Source organism: Lampetra planeri, chromosome 33, assembly GCF_965212315.1.
Source record: "Lampetra planeri chromosome 33, kcLamPlan1.2.h2, whole genome shotgun sequence".
Lineage (NCBI taxonomy): Eukaryota > Metazoa > Chordata > Hyperoartia > Petromyzontiformes > Petromyzontidae > Lampetra > Lampetra planeri.
This window is the reverse complement of record NC_136139.1, coordinates 7,813,371-7,840,616: the sequence shown is the minus strand read 5'-3', so window position 1 is coordinate 7,840,616 and position 27,246 is coordinate 7,813,371. Positions and strand designations below refer to the sequence as shown.

Here is a 27,246-nt window from a genome sequence, read left to right as displayed (position 1 = left end):
TGATCACTTTCACCGGTACCAGCTCAACCGATTCGCTCGGTGTAATGATGCCAAGGCATTTAAGCGCAAACGTGACATTTCCACATCATTGAAACGTCTATCTTCTGCTTACAGTTTTACGTGAATTCTCTTGTACGTGTTCTGTTTAAGAAATGTGCACATATGAATTGGAAGGGATGCATTATAGTAAATAACTAGTTTTGAAGTAAAATAGGAAATGGAAACAAATAAATATTTTAAAGAAGAGGCAAGGTTGGAGAATTCCATCTACTCACGCATTCTGAAACGGGATTGTTAGGTGCCATAGGCATTTTATTTGACCGCTTTGCATTAACTTGGTTTGTGTAAGTCTTCAAAACATATATCGAAATCCTCAGAGCCTGCTTGGGTGAGCCTCTTTGATGTAACCGTGAGTCAAGAAGCCGATATCTCCAGGAAACACAAGAAGATATATTTGTTTGTGCTCACCATGCACTTCGAAGTCTAACAGAAATCCTCTTCGGCTATCGCAAAAGATAATAAAACACTGACACCAGCTGCTACAAATAGTATTTGTAGTGTCATGCCTCAAACAGAATTCCACAACCGTAGCACGATGTGGAAAACTTCAGATTCACCGGTGTTGAAATGCCATTCCCAAAGGGCTCTTGATATTTTAAAAATACTTTAGTTAGAAGTAGAAAACCTATATAAACTTGTGCATTTTAAATATATTTTACAACTAATACAACTGCCACAATTCTCTGAAATGAGCATCATTATTGGAATTAGCTAGAACAGCTCAATTAATCTAAAGCCATCGTTAAAGAGTAGCAAGGTAAACAGGGAAAAAATGAAAGGTAGATATAGCTATATTCAGATACATTTTAGTGTATATAAAAACACATACATTGCAGAATGTTACATTTTTACGTGGTAGAGATAATGGGCAATAGACAAAAAGGTTCTTGAAATAATCACAATCAGCCATGATAAAAAAAAAACACTACTGGATGAAGGCCTCCCCAAGCCATCACCATCTCTCACGGTCTTGAAATAAGGCCATGAGAGATTATTTGAAATTAGACACTAAAAATAGTTGCACTGAGACGAGGCTTATTTTGAAACCCATTATATATTTTTTTTAGTAATCATATAGCAGTACGCGACACCGTGATGTAAAGTGGCTACGATTCAAAATTACAGCACTGTACTCTAAAAGGTGTGAGCGTGTACATACTTATTTACAACACATTCTCAAACCTGTTTGACAGCTCATCGTATAGAGAGACAGAGCAACGCTCACCACAGCCAAAGCGCATCGGTGAGCAGACGACTTGGAGGAAAAATGTTGCCAATTATATAGATAGATAGATATTTAGCAAATTCAATCTAGCCTAAAGGCAAGCTGCATTATACGGCGAGGTTGATAAGACATTTACGGAGGTGAACTAACTTCCTTACCCTAGCTCCCGTTCGCACATGTGCATGCCGTGCCCTGTGGTGGTGCTGGCACTAAAATGTGGCCGGGGAATTGAGTCCAGCACGCTCTTGGCTGTTGCAATGACCTCAATCATGTTGTGTTTTTTTTCTAAAGCGCAAGAGCTGGCTTCTGTTAGGCTGTGGACATTTCGTACTGGAGCACGGTGTAGGGAGTGGGGGTGACACGGTGTTTGAACATTACAGCTCTGCCATGTGTGGGCCCACGCTGCCCTCTAGTGGCAATAATCCGTTTAAACGATTTTGTTTGAAGCAAAATGCGTTCTTCTCTCTTGCCTTCAGAGAGAAAACGTGCAGTGTGTCAAGGGCAAACAACAAAAAACCCGATTATTTTTTCACATTCTCAATCCTCAAATATTCACCCGAAAATGGGCACACATGGAATATATAAATTTACTAAGGTTCTTCCATCTGGACAAAAATTCACGTAATTAACGGCGGGCTCAAATATGCTTTGCTTCAAGTGCATCGGCATTACACTCGCCACATTTATTCGACGGCATTAACAGTGGCATCGGTGAAGTAACCCCATTGTACTTGACTCCGAAATGCTTTCATTCACATGTGCTGTCACTTTACATTTTCATCCTGAGACTGTAATGGGAGGAGCATGAGAGAGCATCACCAGTGAGGCATTTGATTTGATGGGCATTTTGCAATTGCTCGTCTTTTATTCTCCACAACTGTGCACCGTAAAATTAGGGTTTACAGAAAAGTCTCCGCAGCTTCGTGACTTTAAGCCCATGTCGAAACTGAGTCGCCGATTGTGGACTTGAGCTCACCCATGACCGTCCTCTGCGTTCGAGAACCAAAGCCATGAGTGGAAGATCAGTAAATTGGATTAACGTGGTCACTGGCCTATAAATCCACATTACCTTGGGGAATTGCCCTTTCTGTTTTGTCTCAAAGTTTCCACTGCAGCACATCCTACAGCCAAGGTTGTGATCATGAACAGCGATGATGGTCTGTTACCTGCATTATAAACTAAACGTGTGTATACAGCGTTTCTCTGCACATCATATGTCGTGATACCAAGGCCGTAATTTCATATATATTGGGGGGAATACACTTCCCCAATATTCAAATATGCTCAAAATGTCCCCCCCCCCCGATATATTGCGATAAAAATAATTGCTATGCTATGTAAAAAAAAAACATCAATTTGCTAAACCTCAGCCAGAATATCTGGATTTGTCTTCATATACATCAATGCATAGATTTCTGTTTATATGATTGTGGTTATGTTAGTACTTTATTAATCCTTAATCTCTGCCATTACATACAATGAAACAAGAAATGGTAAAAAAGTAAAAACAGAACAATGTAATGCAATACACTATTAGACATTATTGTAAAAAATAAATAAAAAGTCCATCCATGTGTTAGTGAATTTTTTAATATTTTAGGCAGGAAATTCGTTTTCAAATTCAGATATTTTTCTGGGTTGGGACCCCCAGACACCCTGGAAGATTTGGTCCCCCCCAATGTTGACTCCATGGCTACGACCCTGTAATCGGGTAATTTGTATGGGGTAAGGGTAAAAGGTAGAGTAAAGGTAGGCTCGTTGCTTTTGACCTTTTACCTTATCTTGCTAAAGGTAAAAGGTAAGGGTAGAGTGAATGTATTGTGGTAAGGTAAAAGGTAGGGTAAAGGTAGGCTCGTTGTTTTTACCTTTTACTTTACCTTGCAGAGGCCTACACCATGCTGAGAGGGAGCGGTGAAATCAGAGCTATATGGATTGCTGCATCAAAGGGCCACGAGAAATGGCATCGAATTGGAGAGGCCTTCATCCGGCGGTGGATTGACCATGACATATGATGACGACGATGTCTTAAATTATTGCCTCAAAAACTGCACACAAACTGCATCTTCCATATGCCACTTATGTGTGCACATCTACAGAAACATTTTAAATGTTTTACAGAAATCCCGACGCAACATTTGCACGCCGTTATCCAGCAGTAGATTGACAAACGGCTGTGATGTTATAAAATGTTAAAAGGTGGATAATGGTGGCGCAGTGGTTACCACACTGCGCTATTCCTGGCCACGGCTAACATCTGTGGCGACTCATACCAAACAATCCTCATCACCATCATTGCGTGGGGAGGCCTTCATGCAGCAGTGTATTGACAAAGGGGCTGCAATTTAAAGTGTACGTGCAGTGGTTAGCGTGTTGTGCTAGGAACCTGCCAACGAGAGTTCAATTCCTCGCCATGGCAAACATCAGTGGCGAATGATCTATTAACCAGTCCTGCGGCTCCTTACCCCCACCATACACCAACTCCACTAACCAGTGCGGTGAAGTATGGTCAAGAAAATTCGATGACCACGCAGCGTGAGAGGTTTTCCTCCAGCGGTGGATTGATAAAGGGCTGAACATTATTTTAGGCAAAAAAAATACTCATCGAAATTGGCTCTCTAAATAAGATGCCCTCAAGCTGGTTGGGGTTCCCAATTAAAACGACTTGCTTTACAGGGGGGAATAAACAAAAATAAACTTAAAAAATGAAAGGTAAAACATTGATTTGTAGATGTACAACAGTGCACGTCTCCCCGGTATTGTCAACTGGTAATTTGTGCCTCCTCTCGAACCTGTAGCATGATCGATTTTGTTTCGAGGGGGGAAAACAACAACCAGGGGGGAGAGGGGTGGGGGTAACGACAATCAATTTGAGACATACCGTAAACAAATGTTAAACACGGAACGAAATTAGTATTTTATTAATTAATTATCTTTTGTCGACGGTGCATTATGCTGGAGCTCTCGCTCGTGTGTGAGGAAAGGCTGCAATGACCGACGCTTGAATGCACTAATTTGTGCATTGTGTTCATCCCCTTAGAGCGAATGCAGTTTGTGTTATCAAAATGAAGCTTGCAAATTGAGAGGATACCGCAACCGCAGATCAATGTGCGTGAGTCATGTTGCACTTAGATCTTTTCATCACCGACAAAAGTAAACCGTGCAATAACCTTGTGCTATCACATACCGTAAGCCACTCGTATGAGCCGTTTCCGAAATATTTGCAACCACCAGTGGCACTGAATTTTGCACCACTACTGCGGCGGTTCCCAACTTTCCTGGACCTATTGACCACTGCTAACGCTCAAACATTTTTCGCAGACCACCTTGATGCACTGACAAATATGGTACTTCATAAAAAATATAGAAATCTACAACAAGTTCCATGGGGCACTTCTCACGTACCCTTGAGGACCACCACCAGTGGGTGCAATAGGATCGCAGGTTGGGAGCCACTGCCCCTTATAGTGTCGATAATACTGCCCCCTACAGAGCAGTATTATCGACAAGAGAGCCAACAGCATTGCCAGAAGAGGGCAGTAAAGGCTTGGTGAACAGAGCCATTTCCACTCCGCGGTGGTGCAGCAAGTCAAACCATGCAAAACGGCCTTGACACGTGTGACATTTTCTAGGGTCACCTTCAATGATTTTCCACATACATCACAATAAGGGATGCCAAATTGTACGCCTGCCCCTCACAAAAAAATGCCATTAATTTAAAAAACGAAAGTGTGTCTTTTAACTCGCATTATCACGCCGCACGAAGACATTTAAAATTAACGTCCAATTACATTAAATCTAGTTCCGTTCAGAGTAGACGGTTGCGCATTTTTCTAACCAGTTTGGTATTTACGACCATATGCAACAAAACTGTTAAGCATATGCAACAAAACGTACGTTACACTAATAATGTAAAGAAAACGTGTACCACACTACAGTACACATACGTAAGCACACAGTACATATTTAGGTGAGAGCCAGATACAAATAGAGTGGTATACACAAAGCAATATGATTATTATCATTACGATTATTTTTCTTTTCTCCGCGGAAAATGCAGTGACGAGAAACGACTTCGCAGACATCGGCCCCGTTCCGTGGAAAAAAAAAACGACGTCATCACAACCCCCCCCCTCCCCGTCCGATCGGTGCCCACCAACCCCAAACGTCTCTCGTTCCCCAACGTTTGCCAACGTCCCGTAAACGACGGTGCGAGGGGTAATTTCATTTTTTTTTAGAAAGGTCCACAAGGTGCACGGAGATTGATGGGGAGGAGCGGGGGGGGGGCAGATGGGGGAAGGAGGTTTTGGTGGTGGGGGTGGAGGGCGCTGCGTACACCGGTGACGATAATCTGAACCGGTCCTGGGCCTCCCCTAGGTCGACTCAGCCTCAAATGAGTACCGGTGCGGTGTGTAAACATCGCCACTCGGGGAGACAAAGGCGGCGGGGCGTGGTGTTGGCGGTCAACCGCATCGCGCGCTTTCAAGATGCACTTCTGCGGCCGTCTGGAACGCTCTTCCTTCCGATATTAGGAAGCCACTGGAGCCACGCACTTTTCAGCCGTCATCTAGATTAAAAAGGAATTTCTTTGGAACTGCTTTTTGTGTTTAATTTGTTGCCCTTCCCCGCGCGCACCTCCGATGTCGCACGGTTGGCTACGGACGGTGGCGAAACAAGTCCAAACGTACACACACAGCAGATCTGAGCAACAAAAGTGATGGCCACGGCAAATGTTTGCATTTCAGCGTGGGCTTCAAGGGAGGACAACAAGAGGCAGTAACCACCATCGTCATAATCACCATCGTCATGATCATCATCGTCATCCGCGATGGCATAGGGCAGCAGGAACGCGTAGCGAGGCCAAAATACGTTGTGCGCAAAACCAACGTTGTTTTGCGCACAACGTGAGCGAGATGAACACCCTGCTTGCATGCCTCCCTCCCACGCTCCCGCGGGTGTAATTGCTCATTTGAATCATTGCATCCTTGAGCCTTTCGACGCTTGTGCGCTGTCTGTCATTGTCTTGTCCGTGTGGGGTTGCGGTGGTGTTTGCGGTTATGCGCGCCGCAGAAAGGAACCCGGGGACCCCAGTTCCACCTCCCAACACGAGTGAGGATCATCTGAACCGGTCCTGGGTCGACTCAGCCTCGAATGAGTTCCCGGCGCGGTGTGTAAACATCGCCACGAGGGAGACAAAGGGCGGCCGGGAGTAGTGCCGGTCATCCACCCGCTCGTGTGCCGGTCATCCACCCGCTCGTGTGCCGTGCCGGCCTTCATAGGTGCTCGCTAACAACACTTGCCCCAACGGTTTTGTTGAGACTACGCGGGGGATCTTTGTCTTTGCGTGGGGGAGCGGTTGTATTACGGTGAGCGCGCTGCGCTGCAAATCCGGCGACCCCAGTTTAATTGCCGCTCACGGCCATCGCCAGCGGCAGCGAATATCTGAAACGCTCCTGATCGTCTCACCCGAGTCCACTCAATCTCAGATGAATTACTACTGCACCCGGTGCGGTGGGGATTGAACACCAGCACTGGGGACATGGCAGCAGCCTGGCGTGGTGCTGGCCAGCTGTGTGCGGCACTGGCATTCGTAAGATGTACGCGCACACACGGAGCGCACCTTTGTCAAGGATCACACGGAGCATGCGGGGGGTTGGTGTGGCCGAAAAAAAACCACGCTCGACGACCACATTTGCCTCCCTCCCCAGCGCTGACGAGGTTACTCGTTTAAAAGCTGGCCGAGTCGAACGAGAGCAGGCAGAGAGTGCCGGTTCAGATATTCGCCACTGATGTTAACGGTGAGCAAGGGATCTAAGTCGGCTCGCCAGGATCGTGGCGCGGTGTTCACCTTAGCAGCCTGTTGTCTAGCTCCACGGGGGGATTGTTGTATTTGTCTTTAGTTGATGGACGGTTGTTATCCACCTGCGCTACGAACCTGACGATTTACAAAATGCTCAACTTATGTCCCTCTCGGTCGACTGGGCCCTTAGTTGAGCACAGTACCGGGGTGCCGCGTGAAGAACACATCAGCACTGGGGAGATAAAGGTGGCTGAGCGTGGTGCAGGCCACTCCACCCATTTCGTTTGCCATCCTCGCCTACGAAGGTGCACTCTCTAACAACCATTTCCTCAGCAGTCTGTAAAATGCTACGTGGTGGGGGAGGGGAACCTTTGTTTTTACACGATTTTATTTAACTCACTGTCTGTTGTTGTTGTATCCTCAAATCTTGTAACTCTATTTTAACCCACTTCCCAATGTGGCATCGACTGCAAACTTGGTATACTTATGTCATACTGATGACAATAATATATTCTATCAAAAAAAACATTTTTTAAAATATTACTTATTAACTGTGTTTTCACACAATATCCAGAATGTTGAAGTTGTTGGCCTCCGTTGTTGTTTTTGAAGTGAAGTAATGGTAAAGCTGCAAACAGTGTGATATCCAGTCCAAAGCGCAACGGCCCCGTAGAGGGTTTACATTCGACAGACTGTTGGCATTTTCATAAAAAAATATTAATAAAACTGGAAACGTAGCAATTATGTTAATATAAAGCCGCTGTTAATTAAAGGCCGATTAAAATGAAGGCTAATCACATCCTCACAAGTTGTTTTAATTCAGTGTCTCTGAAATTGTACTTTGCTCTAATATTTAAAACGTCCGTGGTGGTTTCGCTAAAGTTCGCGGCAGATTTATTTACCATTTATTTAAGTATCTGTCCGCTGCACTTGCATTTTTGGGGAACACTCGCTGCTTGCATACTTTTTCTTGCCAAAAACATCTGACTTCGCATGCACTGCTCTCCCATCAACATGGAACGCTGATCCGACACCCGTACAACGGGTTGAATCTCGTGCCAACGTTGGCTCAGCGTTTGAATGTTGACTGGGTAGTCGGTATCCCGTTGGGACTCAACAGTAATCAATAATTTCCAATTGAGTTTATGCACCCCACAGCAATTTAATAAATGTAACTTTACACGTGTTTTGTTTACTAGTATCTCCATTTTACTAGTAGGTTGTGCTATGATAACCTGCTAACATAATATATTTCGCATGACGGTACAAATAAGTGTTGTTGAGGCAGATGTAACAGTCGAAAAGGGTTCGCTTCATGCTGGGCAACTGTAAATGCAATAGCAGAGTGGATAATTATCACTGGGATAATATGCTAAATCATCGGTTCAAATGTCAATATCTTGATTCAGAAGTCCATTTTTGTTCACAATTTCGACTTCATTCGCTACATAAACTACACAAACGCTTTCAAACGGTTCCTAATTCATTGATATTAGTGTAACGGTCTAAGAGGACTCTCCAGACACACATACATATTCATTGCTCATTGTTATACATTAGATGTCTCGTTGGCTCAGGGGAAATATACCGTGTACATGTAAGAGTGGTAAGCTATCACTGCTAATAAATATCCAGTTTTAGATCACCAGGCTCCGATCCTGGATTAGGTAAGACTTTCGGAAGTTTAGTGAATTTGATGGTCTTAGCTCAATTCACCAATTAATGAAATAAAAAATATATATATAGCGTAGCTTTTGTGTTTGAAGGAATCAGGTGTAGCCCATATGTTAAAGGTTTATCATCATCAGTCGGATGCCATCACCACCTATGTCTTGGAAATTACGTTTTTAGAAACCTTACATATATAATGGTTAATTTTTAAAGTAAATATGATGAAGTTGCATATGTTATCTCATCCATTTGTTCCTCAATCACGTGGCTCTCCATGCTCATTTTCGTAAGATTCAGCTTGTCTTAAATGTTATATGCCAACAACCACGTTTTTGATTCATGTTGTCGGCTTCACGAGAATGGATGATGGCTGGTAGTCGAGACTGATGAGGGATCAGCAGCAGCCAAAGGAGGGAAACATGCTCAATGGTACCTCTAGCGTGGGGATGGAGTGATTAGATCAGCGCGTGTACAGGTTTCAGATATGATCATTGTTTTTTTTTACCCTTTTATCTGGAATCAAAACTGACACCTTTTTTTTTACAAGGAGTCATGTTTGCATTGACCACAATACCTGCGGTCGGAATGCAAACAAAAAACACAACTCTGATAATGTATGCACTGTCCTTGAAATTGATTGGTCCACACCCGAGATGGCTTTTCTTAGAGCCTAGTCTCACATGGTGTTGGACTAGATGACGCCAAAAGGCGCACAACTCAAAGACAATGCACCATCAGAGTATGACAGCTCGGGGTAAGCATTTACACCATAAAAAAAGGTGTTAGTTTTGTTTCCAGATAAAAGGGTAAAAAAAACAATTATCATATTTTGCTACTGGCAAAGGAGGTTCCAATGAGGTTTCAGATACATTGCGTCATCGAGAAAATGCGACGCCTAGGGAAGGCCTTCGCCCAGCAGCAGCGGATAGATCATGGCCGATGACGGCACTGGCTTGACGAGTATGCCACGACTCACTTTCCGCAAAGCGCGAAAACCCACAATGTCGCAGATGTTATGACAAGGGCCTATCGCAGAGAGACTGTGGGCAGGTGTGTTGTCATCATCTTGCACAAGGCCATTCCCCAGTGTGATGTTACTCTCATCTCCACTGGGAATCACAGAAATGGGGTATTCCTTGTCACATGCCTTGACTCCTGCAGCACAGCTGAGATACAACCGATATATTTATTTTATATTTCTATAGCCAGATATTTACTCTCAAGTCAATGAAGCACAAAGTGGAAATAAAGGTATTTTCTCTGGAGTGCAATTCAACCTAGTACTGTACTGCGATCCAGGGATCAGTATTGGTATTGTACCTCTTAGGGATGTGTTTCCGATATTTTTGTTTGTATTAATTTGAAGAAAAAAATGGAAAGTTGGGCTTGGATGTAAAATTTTGGATCCGAAACTCGTCCTTGGTGGGTTTCTTCTCCGACACGTTCCATGCCTTGGTTGTCACTCTGACTATCGGCCATAATCGATTCTAGTGATGTGTTCTGCCCAACGCACTTACTCTTTAACAGTTTAAATTGTGTCATTATTCTGCATAAGTTCTCCAATAAATGTGTTCGTCTTTACGTCTCTTCACGTTATTCCAAGCATGAATTCAAATTATCAAATAATGTCCGACATGTAAATGGCCCAAACATAATTTTTCTTTGGAAAATGACCCTTAAAAATATAACTTCTGACATGTTTCAATTTAAAACTCATCCATAGTATGTACATGTATGGAAACAAACTACATTTTATGTAGGATACAGTTTGTGTCAACCTTCTCTGTTGGCGTCCAGAAGAAAAAAAAACATTCCAACTTAAATGTACAAAATGTACGGTGACTTTTGTCAGTACATATAGACGCAGGGTATAATTTGTCAGTAGAGTACCTTTTTGTTTACCATGTAATGCTGCTGCTGCTGCTCCAAAACCAGGTCATAAAAAGGTAGCTGCTGAACACTGGCCTTCCACAATGCCCATCATAAATAAACCTCAACTCTAAGGCCTTCTGTTCAGTCTGTAGGAAGCCCTATTAGAGCCCAGTGGGAGAGCTGCTAGCCACGATTACTCCAGAGATATTGACATAATTAGGGTACTCTCCCAAGCCATTACAGGGGTTCATAACAGCTCATTATGTGAAATTGCAGGAAGACAAAACATTAAAACCCTTCCACATGTCTAAAAAATATATATGACGGTCACACCAAATCTGCAGCAAAATGGAAGCGAGATGATCGTCAGACAGCAGATGCTTTCTTGTTTAAATGCCTTGTGCGTCATTTTATCCAATTAGACCCCACACTCTTTTCTGGCAGTCCATGAGAGCTGAGCGAGGGGTTGGGTGGGCTCAGAGGTGGCTTTGTCTCACCTCGGGTTCGCTGGGTGCTGGTTCAAAAGACCCACCTGTGTCCAAAAAATACGGTATTTGCGGGCACAAATCTCGAGAAGGGCACTAACCTCCGAGGAGGGTAATAAACTCACTGTCCCTTGCAGAGGTGTGTGTGTGTGGATATATCCCCTAACACGCTTCTCATAAGTAGGACACAGTGTACTGTGCGAAAGCCAAATATACCCTTCCTTGCAGCTCCGTACTTCTTTCCGAATAAGTGGACTTTTGATCTATTACGTAAAAAAAGACGACAATTTTAGGACACAATATGGTGTTTATAATATGAAGGGGTCACTACATGGTTATACTGGTAGGAACCTCCTGGTTACACCAGCCCACAGGGGATCATTGTGTCCGTCGTGCAGGGAGGGGCTGGGTGGGGAGGGGAGGGTGGTGAGGGGCTGGGTGGGGAGGGTGGGGCTGGGTCGGGGGTGGGAGGGGTGGGGCTGAGTGGGGAGGGGCTGGTCACCCCGTGGTGCCCTTATAAAACTCAACGTTTAACCTACTCACGCCGGCTTGTGCCCGCCCTCACAGTCGGGCATATTTGCGGAATACACCACGCCGTCAGTGACCCCGCCCATTGACCGAGCGGCCCAACGTTCCTACCAGCTCCCTGCGCAGGAGGAGGAATGTGTTCTGTGTTGGATTCCACAGCGTAGTAACCTGAAATCAGTTTAATGCCTATTTCTCCAACGGAATATTTGGCGGCTGGTGATTGTGTATAAAGGGTGATTCATAGCACCACCCGACGAAGTGAAAGGGGTAGAATAATTAACGGCAAGGGCATTTCAGTCTTGCGATTTGTGTGTAGCGATTACTATTTTGTATCTGTCTAATAAAAACGAATCCAACGTGTGCACGCATGTATGTCTACTTTCTATCAATAACTCTATATAATGCAATACAGTGCATTGTCAATTATCATTTGCCTTTTTTTAGTGTGCAGAAACTTAATGACTACATTTCAACACAAGAAATACCAATGCACATCTTGTACTGTTTTCAAAAAGTCTCACTCCCACGCGCACCACATCCTGTGGTCAAACATAACCTGTGAGCAACTTCATAAATGCTGTCTAATTTAACACGTAGGCGTTCGCGACCAATATCATCCATAATAGAGGTTTTTTGGGGTGAGATCGCGTAAATATCTAAATGTGTCGTTAAAACCCGCCACCAGCCGACACAGCCAACTAGTAAGGGTTGTCACGTAAACAGAACGTGTCAATTCGTCACTAGTACAGCACACCGGTGTGTTGGAGAGCTCAGCCACAACATTTACAATCTGAGTACGACGTTTCGCCAGTAATTACAACTAGCTTCATCAGGCGACAGACAGATTTGTGGAGAAGTCCACCTGTTTCGTTCCTTATAGAGGCGTAGATGTGGTGACCACACTTCTGCGCTCTTGCGCCACGTGTGGGGGCGGGGGAGGGATTACTGAGTCAACGTACATTATGCATGTGCATTATGCAAGCCCTTTGAACTTGTCCTTCCTGTCTATTGTGTATATTAAAATAGCCCTACCTACGGTAATCCCTATTGAAGTATGATGCCCTTCGTAGGCATCATGTATCATTTGATGATTCGCTTCCACGCAGCACTAAGGTGGTAGCTATCCGGACGGTTAAAGTTATTTTTATTTCTTCAATTTCGATAGATTATCTAATTAGTCTTGGCCAGTAGTAGCTAGTTTTGCACAGAACTTCAACATTATCAAAATCAATTGAGTGTCCTTGTTGGCACCTGTGTTTTGCTACTGCTGACAGTTGTATTTGGGAGAATTTAATATTTATCTGATGTTCTTTTAGTTTCGTGCTGATAATTCGTCCTGTTTGCCCAACATAACATTTACCGCACGTGCATTTAATCTTGTACACACCTTCTGTTGATAGCTTCGGTAATACATCTTTTGTACCAGATATTCATTTCTAAATTTTATGTACCGTGACAAATCCGACTCGGATGTTTTGTTTTTCCAAACATCTGGCTAGTTTATCAGTTACTCCCACAATGTACGGTATTTTGATCGTTTTAATTACTTGGGCAGTTTCAATGCTCGTGTTATTTGATTTGGTTTTGGCATTCAATGCCTTGTTGATATGTGCATCATTATAACCGTTCATTTGCAGCGCTTCTTTAACATGTTGAATTTCACTTCTCAGCCTGTCACCATCTGACACTTTCTTAGCTCGATGAATGAGCATCTTGATATGAGCAGATTTCTGTGTGGGGTGATGGTGTGACTCTCCATTCAGAAAGGCGTCAGTATGCGTTTTCTTTCGGTAAACACTGTGGTAGTTTACCATTTCGACCCCGTCCGAGTAGAATATCCAGAAATGGTAGAGTTCTGTCAGCTTCCACTTCCATGGTGAACTGGATGTATGGTTTTGCGAGTTGAGATGATTTAGAAATGCGTTCAGTGTATCTTTGTTGTGTGGCCAGACCACCAATGTGTCATTCACATATCTAAACCAAGCAGATGGTTTTAGTGTGCTTGAAGCTATTGCTTTTGTTTCAAAATCTTGCATGTACAAATTCGCTATCACAGGAGACAAAGGAGAGCCCATTGCTGCTCCTTCCTTTTGTTTATAGAAGTCACCTTGCCACGAGAAGTAGGTGTTCTTTAGACAGTGTTCAGCTCGTCTTGGGATATCTTTGGCTAAACATTTGTTCGTTACCAGAGTGTCGAGTACTCTAATTGACTCGTTGACCGGAACCCTCGTGAACAGAGAAGTCACATAAAAACTTACGAGACTATCATTAGGGTTAAGCATAATATCTTTAATTATATTTAGGAGATGTTCAGAGTTTTTGATGAACGAAGACGTCCTACCGATGTAGGGCTGTATTTGTTTCGTTCGTATTGTGCTTATTTGTACGTGGCAGAACCTATTGTACAAACTATGGGTCTTAATGTGACATCAGGTTTGTGAATTTTTGGTAGCCCATAAAGTCTTGGCGGTTTAGATGCCCTTAGTTTGATCAGGTATTGCTCTTTCTTGGGAATTGATGACTTGGCAATGATTGACGTTGTTTTACGTTCCAAGGTGCTGGCTGGTTGGGTCTCGTTAAGAACCGTGGTGAAAGCATGTAAAACTCTTGATGTAAACATGACTTTTTGTACGAGTGCATCTATTATGGTCAACTTAACACAAGAGTTTGTTCAAAGTGTGAGAAAAGCACTCAATTTGTGCAGCTATAAGTTAACGTATACGGTTTTCAGTACTGAATGATCGCCGTTAAGGGGCCATCCATTTAGTACGTACGCATGGAGGGGGGAGGGGGGGTTAACCCAAATTCGTACGCTTGCGTATAGGGGGTCTACTGACTATGTACGTACGCATAGGAAATGGGGGCGGGGGGGGGTGAAGCCTCGATAATAATTCGTCTACATTGGCCTTCAAATGAGCCACAGTTCAGTTTATTTAGCTGTCAGACAACAAGGACTACAGGGAGAAGTGGGACTGTGGGAGAGGCGTCACTTGTGTGCCACCGTGCCCCTGACTGCAGCTCTCACGCTGCTGTGCTTCAGCCTGACACTGCGCGTGTTGACGAAATCCCTATAATACGTCACCTGTCCGACTGTGTTCAGTGGGCGTTTGAACCGAGCGCACACCAGACAAACGTTTTAAAGGTACGCAACTTAATTATTTAATGCAGCCGGCGGTGGACTATCTGTTTGCTTAAACACGTTAATATTATTAATCCTTGATCGTTTCCGCGTTGGGGGGGGAGGGGGGGATCAAGTTTTGACAGATTTTTTTAGGTACGTACTAAATGGATGGCCCCTAAAAATGTAACTTGTTCGGGCAGAAACTGTTGCAAGAAATAGGTGACTGGGAGAAGGGTTTTAAAAATTTGGGTTAAAATTCCATGAACCCTATATTTTTAGGGGCCATTTACATAAACACAGTATGAAAAAATGTATTTATACATGTCTGACCTTTTCAAATAACAATGTAGGCAACTTGACCGAAATTAACATCTGTACAAATTTTCATCTCCCTGAGATGTCCTAGAATAATATTTAATCACGTGTGGTGACAGCATCATATACCTGACAGTTAACATTTAAATGATCACTCACCTCGACATGACATGACACACACACTAGAATGACTCACGCTAGTCCAGATCGGACCTAATGAATGCTCAATTTCTATTGTCTACTGCGGTGTCCAGCGCATTCAGATATACATATACAGTAGAACCCGGGAGATCGAATGCACCAGAACTCGAACAAATCGGTGTTCGGACGATATTTCCGAATATTTTTTGTCCCGGCAACTGAACAAAATTCGGAGGTCGAACGGGCAATCGTGACTTGAAAGAACCTGTACGGTTGAGATGTGTATGGCCAGCGGGCATGACGCTTGCCCAGACAAAGGGGACTCCCCTTCCAAACAATAACACCACCACCTCCTCCTCACCGCCTTCCACTCAAGCCAACAACTCTCCTTACTACAGGTAAAGTGAAGTTCAATGTTCATTTATTTCATTTATTTCATATATTTATTCATTTATTCCATTTATTTATTGTTTTGCTTGTTTTTTTGTATGATTTTATGCATGTAATTACTGTAAACTTCGTGTAAAAATGCTTTATAATGAGAGATTTCTTGTGTCTGAAACCAATTAATGTAATTTACATTAATTCTTATGGGGAAAATGAATTCGGTGTTTGAACAAATCGGTGTTCGAATGGCCTTCTGGAACGAATTTCGTTCGATCTCCGGGGTACCACTGTATTGCTGTCAAGCTTAGCTGGGATAGCACTTTGCACAACCCTCCACGTGTTCCCCTGCACCCACAGTGCATGAGTTCATGGAGGGTTTTGCTGGATTTAGCCAGGATTGTCCCCTCTGAATTGCATCCGGGTCATCGGCCACACACTGCGGAAGCGGGGGGGGGGGGGGAGCACCCTGCAAGTGAATGATTCCCAGTAGTTACTGAGCAGATTGCAGACAGGGCCCATGAAGTTCACTCCCCACCTATTCATGGATAAGTGGTGCTCGACTTGTACTCTGACGATATTCAAGCTATGGAATTATTGGTGACTTACTTGACACTAAACTACTGTTTAATGGGCTACCGTGCATTTGAAGGTCGCATCTTCGGCACATGTCAGCACTTACGTCACCTTGTTGAAGGGAGAATGCCGCGGACTCACAAATACCATGATGTTTATCCAAAGTGTTTTGGGTGTCTCTTAGCCGTATCTAATGATGTTTGGTGGTGTCCGGACACCCACAATACCCACAGTAGCTGCACCCTTGGTAGTCCCTTAGCCCAGACCAGATATTTCACTTTTCAGTTCAGGGAGTCCTCGCTTAACGTCGATTCGATCAACGTTTCATTATACCATCAACAATACAATCGGGAATATAGTCCCTTATAACGTCGCGACGTTCGCTTTTACGCCGTCGCTGCTAGCAACGGGAACTACTTTGTGGGGCGGAGAGCGTAGTTGTGCGTAGCAAAACGTGGAGCAGTTCCATCATCCCTTGCGCCCTATCTCAGTCTTCATTCTCTATGCCATTCTGTTGTGTGTGAACCGATATTTGAATAATAAAGTTATAGCATGCGTTTGTGATTCATCCTTCTGAACCACGAGTCAAAAACGGCTATATGCCCGCTGCACATCCATCATTGGTGAGTGTTATCTTATTAAATCTGCTATTTATTTGTTCGTATTTATTTCATTGCTGTCTGCATTTCTTTAATATTATGTTGCCGTATTTAAACGTATAACCGTGTTTTTGCTTGGTAAAACATAAACCTACATCGGAACGTAACCTCCAACTTTATTTGATTTCTTATGGGAAAAATGGGTTCACTTAACGTGGTTCCACTTAAAGTCGCACTGTTCGTGAGCGCAATTATGCCGTTAAGCAGGGATTACCTGTACCACCTGAGGAGGCAATACCTTGAGTGGTTCTGATATATTGATGTGGCCAACGACAGTGAATTGTAAGATAACCGTGTGAAATGGGTGGGTCATCAAAGATATATTTTTTGTTAGTCTTTTAAATTAATCAATACCACAAATGTATTTGATACCTTAGGTCAGCGCTTTGCAACTGGTGTGCCGTGCAACGTCCTGTGGATGTGCCACGGTAGTTTTAGAACCACTTTACACAGGGCAGGACAGACGAACTCTTGATTGCCATCTAGTGGCCGATCCAGTGCCCACCACTCACCTCCTGCCCCCCCCCGCCCCTCTCCATTGGTCACGGCACAGTATGGCAGACAGCCATCAGGCCCCTACCACGGCCCTCTCAAATACGTTGGTTGGGCATGCCCAGCCCAGTTGGGCAAACGCACACTGAAACTCGCTTACGGACATGCAGAGCGACGCACAAATAAGCACAGAAAGTCACCTATTTGAAGGGAGAAAAACACGGACTCATAAAAACCGTGATATTTATTTAAAGTTTGGTGGGTCTCTTGGCCACATCTAAAATTGTTTGGTGGTGTTCAGACACCCATGCAACCCACAGTGGCTGCACCCCCGGTAGCCCATGATCCCGGACCAAATATTTAATTGTCTGTACCACCTGAGGTGGCATAACATTAGTGGCACCAATGTCTTAATGTGGCCAACAACAATGAATGATGTGATAATCATTTGAAACGAGGGGGGTCATCAAATAATTGTTATTAGCCATAGAAATAAATTGGTGCAACTAAATTTGTCCACCTCATGTGGTAGCGATTTCTGCTGTGACCCATGAACTACGGTTTTCAGTCAAGCTCGATCTGTTCCCAGCTCCGGTCACCAGGTAAGGAAGCTTTCACTGAAAAAGCAACATCTGGTCCCAGCCTGGAGGGCACTCCCAACATGTTGCATGCCACGCGCTCATTGAGCTCGAAGGATAATCGCCAAGAATGCACTGTTATTGGAGATTCCAATACGAGATCTTTGAAGTGCACCAACAAAACACTGAAGGACTCTCCAGACCTAAATGTGACTTCCTGGGCAGAAATCTAATGGGCGGAAAAACGTTGACGTCGTCGCCTTACAGGAGCCACACGTTGAGAGCAGCACACGGATGGCAAGTTATATATTAAATATTTACACCATTGTTGCTGCCATCTACCACCCTAAACATGACCTTGCCACCTACACCAGGCAAGGCCTAAAAATGAACCATGCTTGCAAGTTCACCACCGCCACAAGTGACGGCACGCAGACAATAACTGTCGCAAGTTGGTCGCGTGACGGTCGTCAATGTTTATAAAGCCCCCGGATAAGGAATGGCCATCACCACTTCCGCCAGCAGCCACTCACGCGGCTTTAAGACGTGGGGGTGGGGGGGACTTCAAAAGCCACCCCCGCACAAACATGTGGGGGGCCACTCAAAAAATTATGAAGCCGGAGAAAAACTCGAGGAATGGTCGTCGGCACTGGACAGATTCCTTATACACAACCGTAAAAAACCGGGCACATTTCACTCAGTGCAGTGAAAAAAAGGACTACAACCCAGATGTATCCTTCATCTCAAAGGAAAAGAGTGGACAGCCACTAGTTGCCTCACGAAACAATTATTGGCAATTTCCCAAAGAGCCAACTGTCACCGCACATATCGGTCATAACCTCAAACTTCAGGGCCACATTGGATCATTTGGAAGGCCAAATGGCCCGGCGAGGAAAAATAAACCAAAACCCAATTGAAGAAGCAGGAGCCAAAGCCCTGAAAACGTAGATAAATTCATCAAAATTCTGACACCTGCCAAAAAAAGACAACATCCAGAGGGGGTATCGAAAAAGTTGTATGCCATGTTGGCAACCAGAAACAGAACTCTTACAAAAAAGTTAATCAGAACTGGAAACCAAGATAAGGGCACTGCACTGCCGAAGTCCACAAACTCCGCACGAATAAAACATTGCGAGGACGTCACTGCAGAATTGGACTTCACTCACTCAAGCCGTGGAGCCTGACAGTGCCTACGGAACCTCGGTGCCTCAAAACCAACACAGTGAACGCTGTGGCTTCGCACACGCTGTCTTGTTCTAAGGCACCAATTGAGAAGCTCACCAAACAAGCTGTCCGGAAACAACTCGACGTCACCATGAGTAAACTATTGCCAGCAACAGATCTAACAAAACCATACACCGTCGCGAAAGTATGCACCTACGTATGTGCGCTGTACTTCTTTTGCAGGTACGCAGTCAACCGTGTTAATCGGAGGTGCGGGGGAAAGACAACAAACTAAACACACAAAAAATGTAAGTAGAAGCAGCCCTCAGGGTCACAAAGTCCGACAAGGCACCGGGATATGATGGCCTGTTTCCTGAGTTCCTATGAAACTGGGACTATACGGACAACATCCGCTAGCAAACATCTTCACTCTAGAACACACGACAGGCAAAATCTTGAAAGAATGGAAGCAAACCAAAGTCATTGTCATTCTGAAACCCAGAAAGTCACAAGACTGCAACTACAGCTGCGTCTCCTATTAGCACGGTTGGCTACGTACGATGCGAAAAGAAGTCCAATCATGCGTACATACATACAGGCCAATACCCCTCTTGTCCTCCACCTCCAAGTTGATGGAGTGTGCCACGCTTGCCAGAATTTACCCCCATTTTCGACCCCCAACTGCCTCCCGAACGAGCCGGATTTCGAATTGGCCGTAGCTGCTGTGAACAGATCGTTACCTTCAGCGTCAACAGAAAACTGGCAGGGCAATGATTGACCTCTCTCTGCTGCTTATGTTTGGCGTCATGGGCTGCTGCTGAAGTTGGCCAAAATCATCAGATGCCCTTCTACTGTACACCTAATCGACCGATGCTCAACAACTGCACTCTCAGGGCACGGCTTACCAGCAAACACAGCCACAAATGAATTAGGTACAATGGCCTCCCTCAAGGCTCGCAACTAGCATTGGCATCGCAGTGGCGACATGTTAACTCCCTCGATGGTATGCAGGAGGTCATGGGTTCGATCCCGACGCTGACGCCTGTATATTTGGAGTTTTCATGTTATCCCCATAGTCACGTGGATTTTTCTCCGGGTCCTCCGGTCTTTCCCTCCACATTTAGAAACATTTGGCTGCTATACATTTGCACTTGATAAGCCACTTCATTGAGTTATCATTTGTGGCCAGGTTGCTTCTGAATAAAGTGCTATACAACTCAGTGGACCTTGTTGCCTGGTAAATACAAATATAGCAGCATCACTATTTCACATGCATAAAAAAGACTTGCCATGCACATTGTATGCATGTACTGTATGTTGAACTTCTTTCATACCGTACGTAGCTAACCGTGCTAATTGGAGGTGTGAGATGATATCATCACCATGATCTCGCAGATGCAGAAGATGTATACTTTGCTGCACATGGCACACCACTCAATAACATTGCCAATACTGTAAATGCTGGAAACTCCAAACAAGGCCATCAAAAACCACCACAACCACTTTCCACCTGAACAATCAATGAGCAGATGCCACGCTTGATGTGTCTTCCTTCTGTGGTAGCCCAGTGTGCTATGACCCCACTGCAAGAGATCTAGGAGTTATCGTGAACATAAGCGTGACCTTCAAGCCCCACATAAAACACATCTGTGAAAAGACCAAATCAAGAATCGCCCTGCTGCAAAAAAGACTCGCAAGAACAGCTTAGGGCACCCCAGCTGATGTCCTGGTATCTACTACCCTGATCACTAATCTGCTCAGTAGCAAAGTATTGTGCTCCAGTCTGGTCGGGGACCTCGTACACAAAACTGCTAACTGTACAATTAAATAACGCGATGCACATCATACCTGGAACACTGAAACCGACCAACCCCCTCGTCTCGCTGTTCTGGTGAACACCAAATATCCGCAGAGACATTCAAACTGCACGGGAGTTTACAAGTGTTTCTTGCCAACCACAATCCTCTTCCCAATCAACCAAGACGTCAACAATGTAACTCCCCCACTGACTCAAATCCTCGATTCCCCTTCTGGGATCACGCTGTCACCATCCTAAAATCTCATCCAGATCCGGAAGAACGCTGGTGAAAAAAGTGGAACAACGCGGACGTCGATAATAAATGCCTCGATCGAGACCTAAACATCACACTTCCTGGCTTTGAGGTGCCTCGGAGACACTGGTGTAACAATCAACCGCATTAGAACATCAACAGGTTATTGCACAAAGCTCCGTCATGAATAGAACATCAAAGACAAGCCACATGGCAGCTGTGGCCTTGCAACCCAAGCTATGGACCATAAAGTGCACCACTGTAGTCTGCGCTCTTGTTCAATGTAGGAAGGGCAAAACACTAAACAGACTTTCTCCTGAAGCCCTGTCATGGCTACCAGACCTCGACATTGACATTTTGACTCCTGAACATATTGTCATCATGCGCAAGAATATAATAGATTGTGGAATCATACAAATTAAGTGCTCAGGGTTAGGTCACGTGTGGGCATCTTGAGCGGTTGAATGCTTTTGAAGGGAACGTGATGCCCACATTAGTGAATGGCGAGAGCTTAAGAGAAGATTTCTTCAATCTGCTTCCTCGGAGGAAAGACCAGACTTTGATTACAAAGGCTGTGAAAACCCACGCGCTATGTTGAATGATTAGCGAGATGTTAGCTTGTGCCTGATGCTGTGATCACAGTTGAACAACTCTCAAAATGTTGGCACTTTAACGCGTTTCAAATATGTTTACAACATCGTAAGGCTGTGCTAATTCGGTAAATTATGACATATACACAGAAGTAAGTTATGGAACTTTACACCTTATTTTATAACACTTGTCCCATATGGGTCCTATCCGAGAGTCATTATTTTATGGATTCCCTTCTGTAATGACAACGTATACATTAAACTACATTAATACCGAATGTGGTACTTTTAACTTTCTCAACTTGAATGATTATTGTGTTGTGCTGAAGTTAACATCTGCACTATACACCCTGCCACCTGTGAAAGTCACGACTTAAAATCTGTAATGATATGATGTTTTGCAAACAATATCTCAACCATAATTGATTATTTCATCATATTTCTTTACACTGAAGATTAGGAATTTCCTTTGATGATGATTATAATAATACAATACAGCCTTCTGTCAATCCACCAAGTGCTGGATGAGGGGCCTCCCCATGAATTTCAGTTGTTGCTTATAGCGGCTTATATACAGAAATTACTATATATCGAAACTAGGTATATATATACACACACACACATTCTTGGTTCTTTCGGTAAAGTCACGTAGAAGGGAAATAATAAAATTATTAAAATAAAAAACAATATAATTATCACGACGTTTTGAATGCTTGTGTTGCAGTCGTAACGTCGTGAGAATTTAATTGTTTGATATTTTTATTATTTCATTATTTCCCTTCTACGTGACTTTACCGAAAGAACCAAGAATATGAATCCCTGCCGTCACGAAAGCTTTAAATCAAAATTTGACACACATCGTAGTTATGTATTTGAAATTCTCTGTTTTTTTAAAGAAAATGTCTAATGAATGTTAACATATATGTGTATGCAACATTAAACTGTAGTACTATTTGCGAAAAAGTCGATAATACACCGTCAAAAGTTCAACATTCGCAAAACATTTTAACAAAAAACGGAACAATAATTATCATACTTACAATTGGTTCTGTAAAAACAAACACCACATGCACAAAGTATAGACCGATACAGTTTGTTTCAGGAACATGCATTTTAAAAACGTCCGTTACTGTATCGTAGTAACCAACGCAAGAAAATAGACATGCAAATTAATGTTGGAATAATTTTTTAAGTTGTTTTTTCTCACCTTTAATTAACAGTTACCTTTTGCAATTCCAGTTACCAATGTAAAGCCCAGAATAAGATAACTGACATTTTTGAATATTAAGTGTGATTATAAGTAACGATACAAGGGGGACAAAGAGTGGGAAAAAAACGTTGAATAGCAACTTACTGGAGTTACACTTTATCCTGACACAATCTAGATGGGGGAGAGAATGTGAAATATGAAGTTACATCCTTCAAGGTAACTGCTGCAGACATCCAATAAAAATGCAGGCCACCCTTCCGGGGACAGACACACGCAAAAAATGTGGCCATTTTAATTACACTAGTTACAATAAAACGCCCTGAGCAAACAATTACTCAACCAGGAGTTGTACAGCACACAATTAAAGTTTAATTAATATAAGTGTAACTGTTATTAAAAAAACACATATTTTAAGCATGAATACAAAAGTCAGCTTATTTTTGTTGTTATTGTTTAGATCATTTATTGTTAACTCTTAAGAAATAGACATTAATTTTTAGCTCGGTTAAAAATGGCCACTTACAAACATACGCCGCGTAATAGCTTAACCTGGGCACCCTTTATATATAGGACTAGAATAGCTGTAATCAAATTAACTTAGGTATGTCACTCATGCCCTTGCATAATGCTAGCATGACTACAAAGCACCATGTATTCTGTCATATTGTGATAAAAGCTGATGGGTTTTTTCTTCCGGGGGGGCATATAAGCATAAAAGCTGTTTAATAAGTGCAATTATATTTGGTAAATAATGAAAGCATCTCTCGGGCGTTTAATGTTTACAGCCAAATTAAAATAGCGATTTTTTTTACCCATTCATTTGCCTCTGATTATTTGCTTCCTACAGTAAATTGCTAAATAGGCACATTGTGTTTATTCGTGATTGCTAATTCATCTCTCCAACGTTGCCGTCGTACTTATAACTACCGTACCTCTTCTTTTATATACGTTATGTGTGTTCATAGGTGATGCACACAGTATAAATACCTATGTGGTTTGAGATATTGCAAAAAATATCGACTCAAGTACGTTGTCCGTTTCTTGAAGCGTTAACGCAGTCCGCGATAAGCAGTAATTTTTTGTTTTACATTAGTCCACCTAAATATATTGTGATTATTATGATTCTATGACTTAGTGCCTCCTCTAAAGAGTGACATAAATCTGACCCAGGTTAGGTTATCACGCGGCCTGCTTTGACATGTGTCGTCAACCACAACAGAAAAGGCGGTGCAAACAGTCATGGAGCAACTGGTGACAGGCAGTGAGTGCTAACTGACCCTCGCTCTACATTTTGCAAGTCAAACCCGTGAGATTAGCATTATTATTTCATCGTATTTAACCGAAAGACGGCTTTTTTTTACACGGTTGAAGTGAGTGAAGTCACTAGTCTTGCAATACATCTAAAGTATCAACTTATAAATAATAAAAAAAACGTCTAGTTTTCCCACTAAGTATATTACAATTACATTATACATTCTCTAATACAATTTTTTTATGACTGTTGCATTCTATAACTAGTGCTAAATGTATATTAAATTTCTATAACAAATGCAAACATGCGAAGCAAAGAAAAGACTACCGCTTACCGTGCAAAAAAACCCTATCAATTCCTAAGCTCAATTAAAAATTACTATTTAACATAAGCTAGCCGAAATTAATTGAAGTTTATTACAAAAAATATTGCCTCTGTAATTTACAATTGATTTACGACCTTAACGATACGACCAAGTTGCAATAAAAGTAAATATTGAACCATAAAAGCAGCTATTACGAAAACAAATCATACATGCATTTACTCTTGCATTAGCAACTGTAATGCTCATTCAATCAAAGCATTATTAAAATGTTATAAGCAAGTAGACTTTAATTATTTATTCTTAAATGAATGAAAAACATTGCGTAGATTGAGATGTTTTTTTTCTCCACTACATCACTACAGTTGCTGCTGTCCCACCCACAGGTAGCCACGGACATTCTTTTGCTCAGCGGAGAGAGCTTCTTCTGCTACACGCTACGCGTTTCATCTGCCAGCACCGTTTAGTCTGTTGTTCCATGGCTGTCTGCTCAGGGTCGCAGGCTTTGGCCTTTGAAGGGATATACCAGAAAGCAAGAGGATGGGGAGGGGGACTTTCGTGTGAGTTGATGCATGGAACGTTACTGATGGTTCGAAGAAACGGACACAATTCTGGAGAGGAAAAACGCCGCAGAGATGCGATTACATTTGAAAATGGCAGCCGTGGCATGAAATAAAAAAAACAAACGTATATATTCAATTGAAGGTGACGAGAGATGTTTAAGTGAAGCATCAATAATTCAAAATAGTTTGCAGATATCTGGCAGGGGGAAAAGCATACATACGTAAATAAGGAAGACACATGCAAATTGTGAACAACATTCTTTTCAATTCAAGATGACAACTCAATCAGGAGTACCGAGATGTAATTTGTTAGGTTGTTTTGGAATATTTAATGAGCAAAAATAACAACAAGCCATTTTCCCAAAGCGAAGTGAAACTTTACACGTTAAATTTTTCCCCTTTTCTGGCACTGAAATGCACTCATGGGGAAAAAAAGATGAGAGTGATAGAATGCATGAACAAGCAAAGCACTCACATCACTGGAATGAAAATTATCTGCACATAAGCAGCGAAGCGAGTAATTTTGAAAATGCCATGCAAAAAGAAAATGCATTATTTTTCTGCTTGAATCAACTCACAAATCATAATACCGATTTATCAAAATGCCATATAATGGTTTTTGTGTGTATCCGATTGAAGACAGTACACAGATAGAGAGATAAATAAAAGAACGAATCACAAATAGATTCATGTAAACAAAACAGAGGACAGAAATAGGAGACCGTGTTGTGAAAATGAGAATGTCAAAATGTATCCAGAGGGAGGGATTTAACCAATGACCAAGGGGAAATCATTGGATGCACTGAATTCGTTTAGCAACATTTTTTTTCTTACATTTTGGCAAAAATAAAACCGCCAGGTTGTAAATTAGCCAATCATTCTAAACACGTTTTTGTTTCCTCCCACAGCATTTACATTTTAAAGACAAATCAACCGAACATCGCATTCAAACAAATTTAGTGCTTCCACGGATGTTGACCGCCCCTGCCGACGACGGTTGACGGGGCGCTTATTATGGCGATGAGCGAGGGTTTGATCGCCATACCTAGATTGATGGTGAGCTTCACGCGGGCGCTGTCCAGCTCCAGCCTCAGCGTGTCCGCCGAGTCGCGCGACGTCGTGGCCAGCAGCAGGCCGTAGGCGCGCTGCGACACGAAGCGCAGCGTCACGTCCTCCGCCTCCGTGTGGATCACCACCGGCATCACCACCTTCATGAACATGGAGCCGTCGTAGCTCAGGATCGACGCCTCTGCAATCGCAAACGGACGGGGGAGGAGAGGCAGGCCGGAGGGGGGGTGGAGATGAGGGGATAGTCGGGGGGGGAAGGGTTAGGCAACACTCCCTTTGCATCTCATCGCGTTGTCCAAGGTAGCTGAAAGCTGGAATGACGATAGGTTGCCGATCGCGAACTACCACCCTTCAAACGTGCAGTCGGCATGTGGCCCAGAATCTGTTTGTATAATTTGCCAAGGCAAGCCAATCGGTGAGGGCTCTCCGACAATGCATCTGCATGAAAGAGTAATGCAGGCGGTCACTTAAAAAGTCAATCGATCAGCGGGCACGTCGCCGCCATCGATGTCACCTTCACAAATTGTTTGTAGAATATCGTTCGGAGTGTCGCAGCTCCCAGAGGCTGCCATCGCAAAATGCCGAACGTGGCACCGCGTGTTGGAAACACGGCAGATGTGTGTGGGTCAAACGGGTCACGGGAATCAATGCTGTTAAAATCATTTACTTTTGCATCCACAAAGCATATCAGCCGAACTGTCACAAAATGAATGACGATGCCTTTGTTGAAGGTCAATTGTGGATAAAGCCTAATGACATAGGCGTAAATACATAAATAAACCTTGGCTTTCTGACAAATGTATATTTTTGTACACCCAATCCGTCAAAAAGGTGCAAGCTTACGAATATATCACGTGCAAAATGTACTGTTAAAAAAGGTCATGTCATTGCTCCCAAGTTGTCAATTGATATTATTTTTTAAAACGTGTCAGGAAGACACCATACATCAGATGCGATCAATTCTAAGATGTCATGATTTATGCACGAGTAAAGCCTTTTGCTTTTTTACCTTAAAATGACATTAAATCACTTTGGGTGGAATCATGAGCTTCATCATTTTGTCTAATGGAGTAATCACATTAATTCGTCATTAAAACTGAGGTTAATGACCCACGTCTGGTA

The 27,246-nt window shown here is 43.1% G+C and overlaps 1 protein-coding gene across 2 annotated transcripts in view; it reads right to left on the bottom strand.

Moving 5' to 3' along the window:
- Window positions 1–27,246, bottom strand: part of LOC144729733 (neurexin-1-like) — a 379,724-nt gene that overhangs the window by 219,657 nt on the left and 132,821 nt on the right. For both annotated transcript variants that reach the window (XM_078610192.1, XM_078610189.1), the window contains exons 6-7: window positions 26,102–26,305; window positions 23,064–23,090 (exon numbers count right to left, since the gene is read on the bottom strand). In XM_078610192.1, the coding sequence (XP_078466318.1) occupies window positions 23,064–23,090; window positions 26,102–26,305 (231 nt within the window). The remainder of the gene's footprint in view (window positions 1–23,063; window positions 23,091–26,101; window positions 26,306–27,246) is intronic.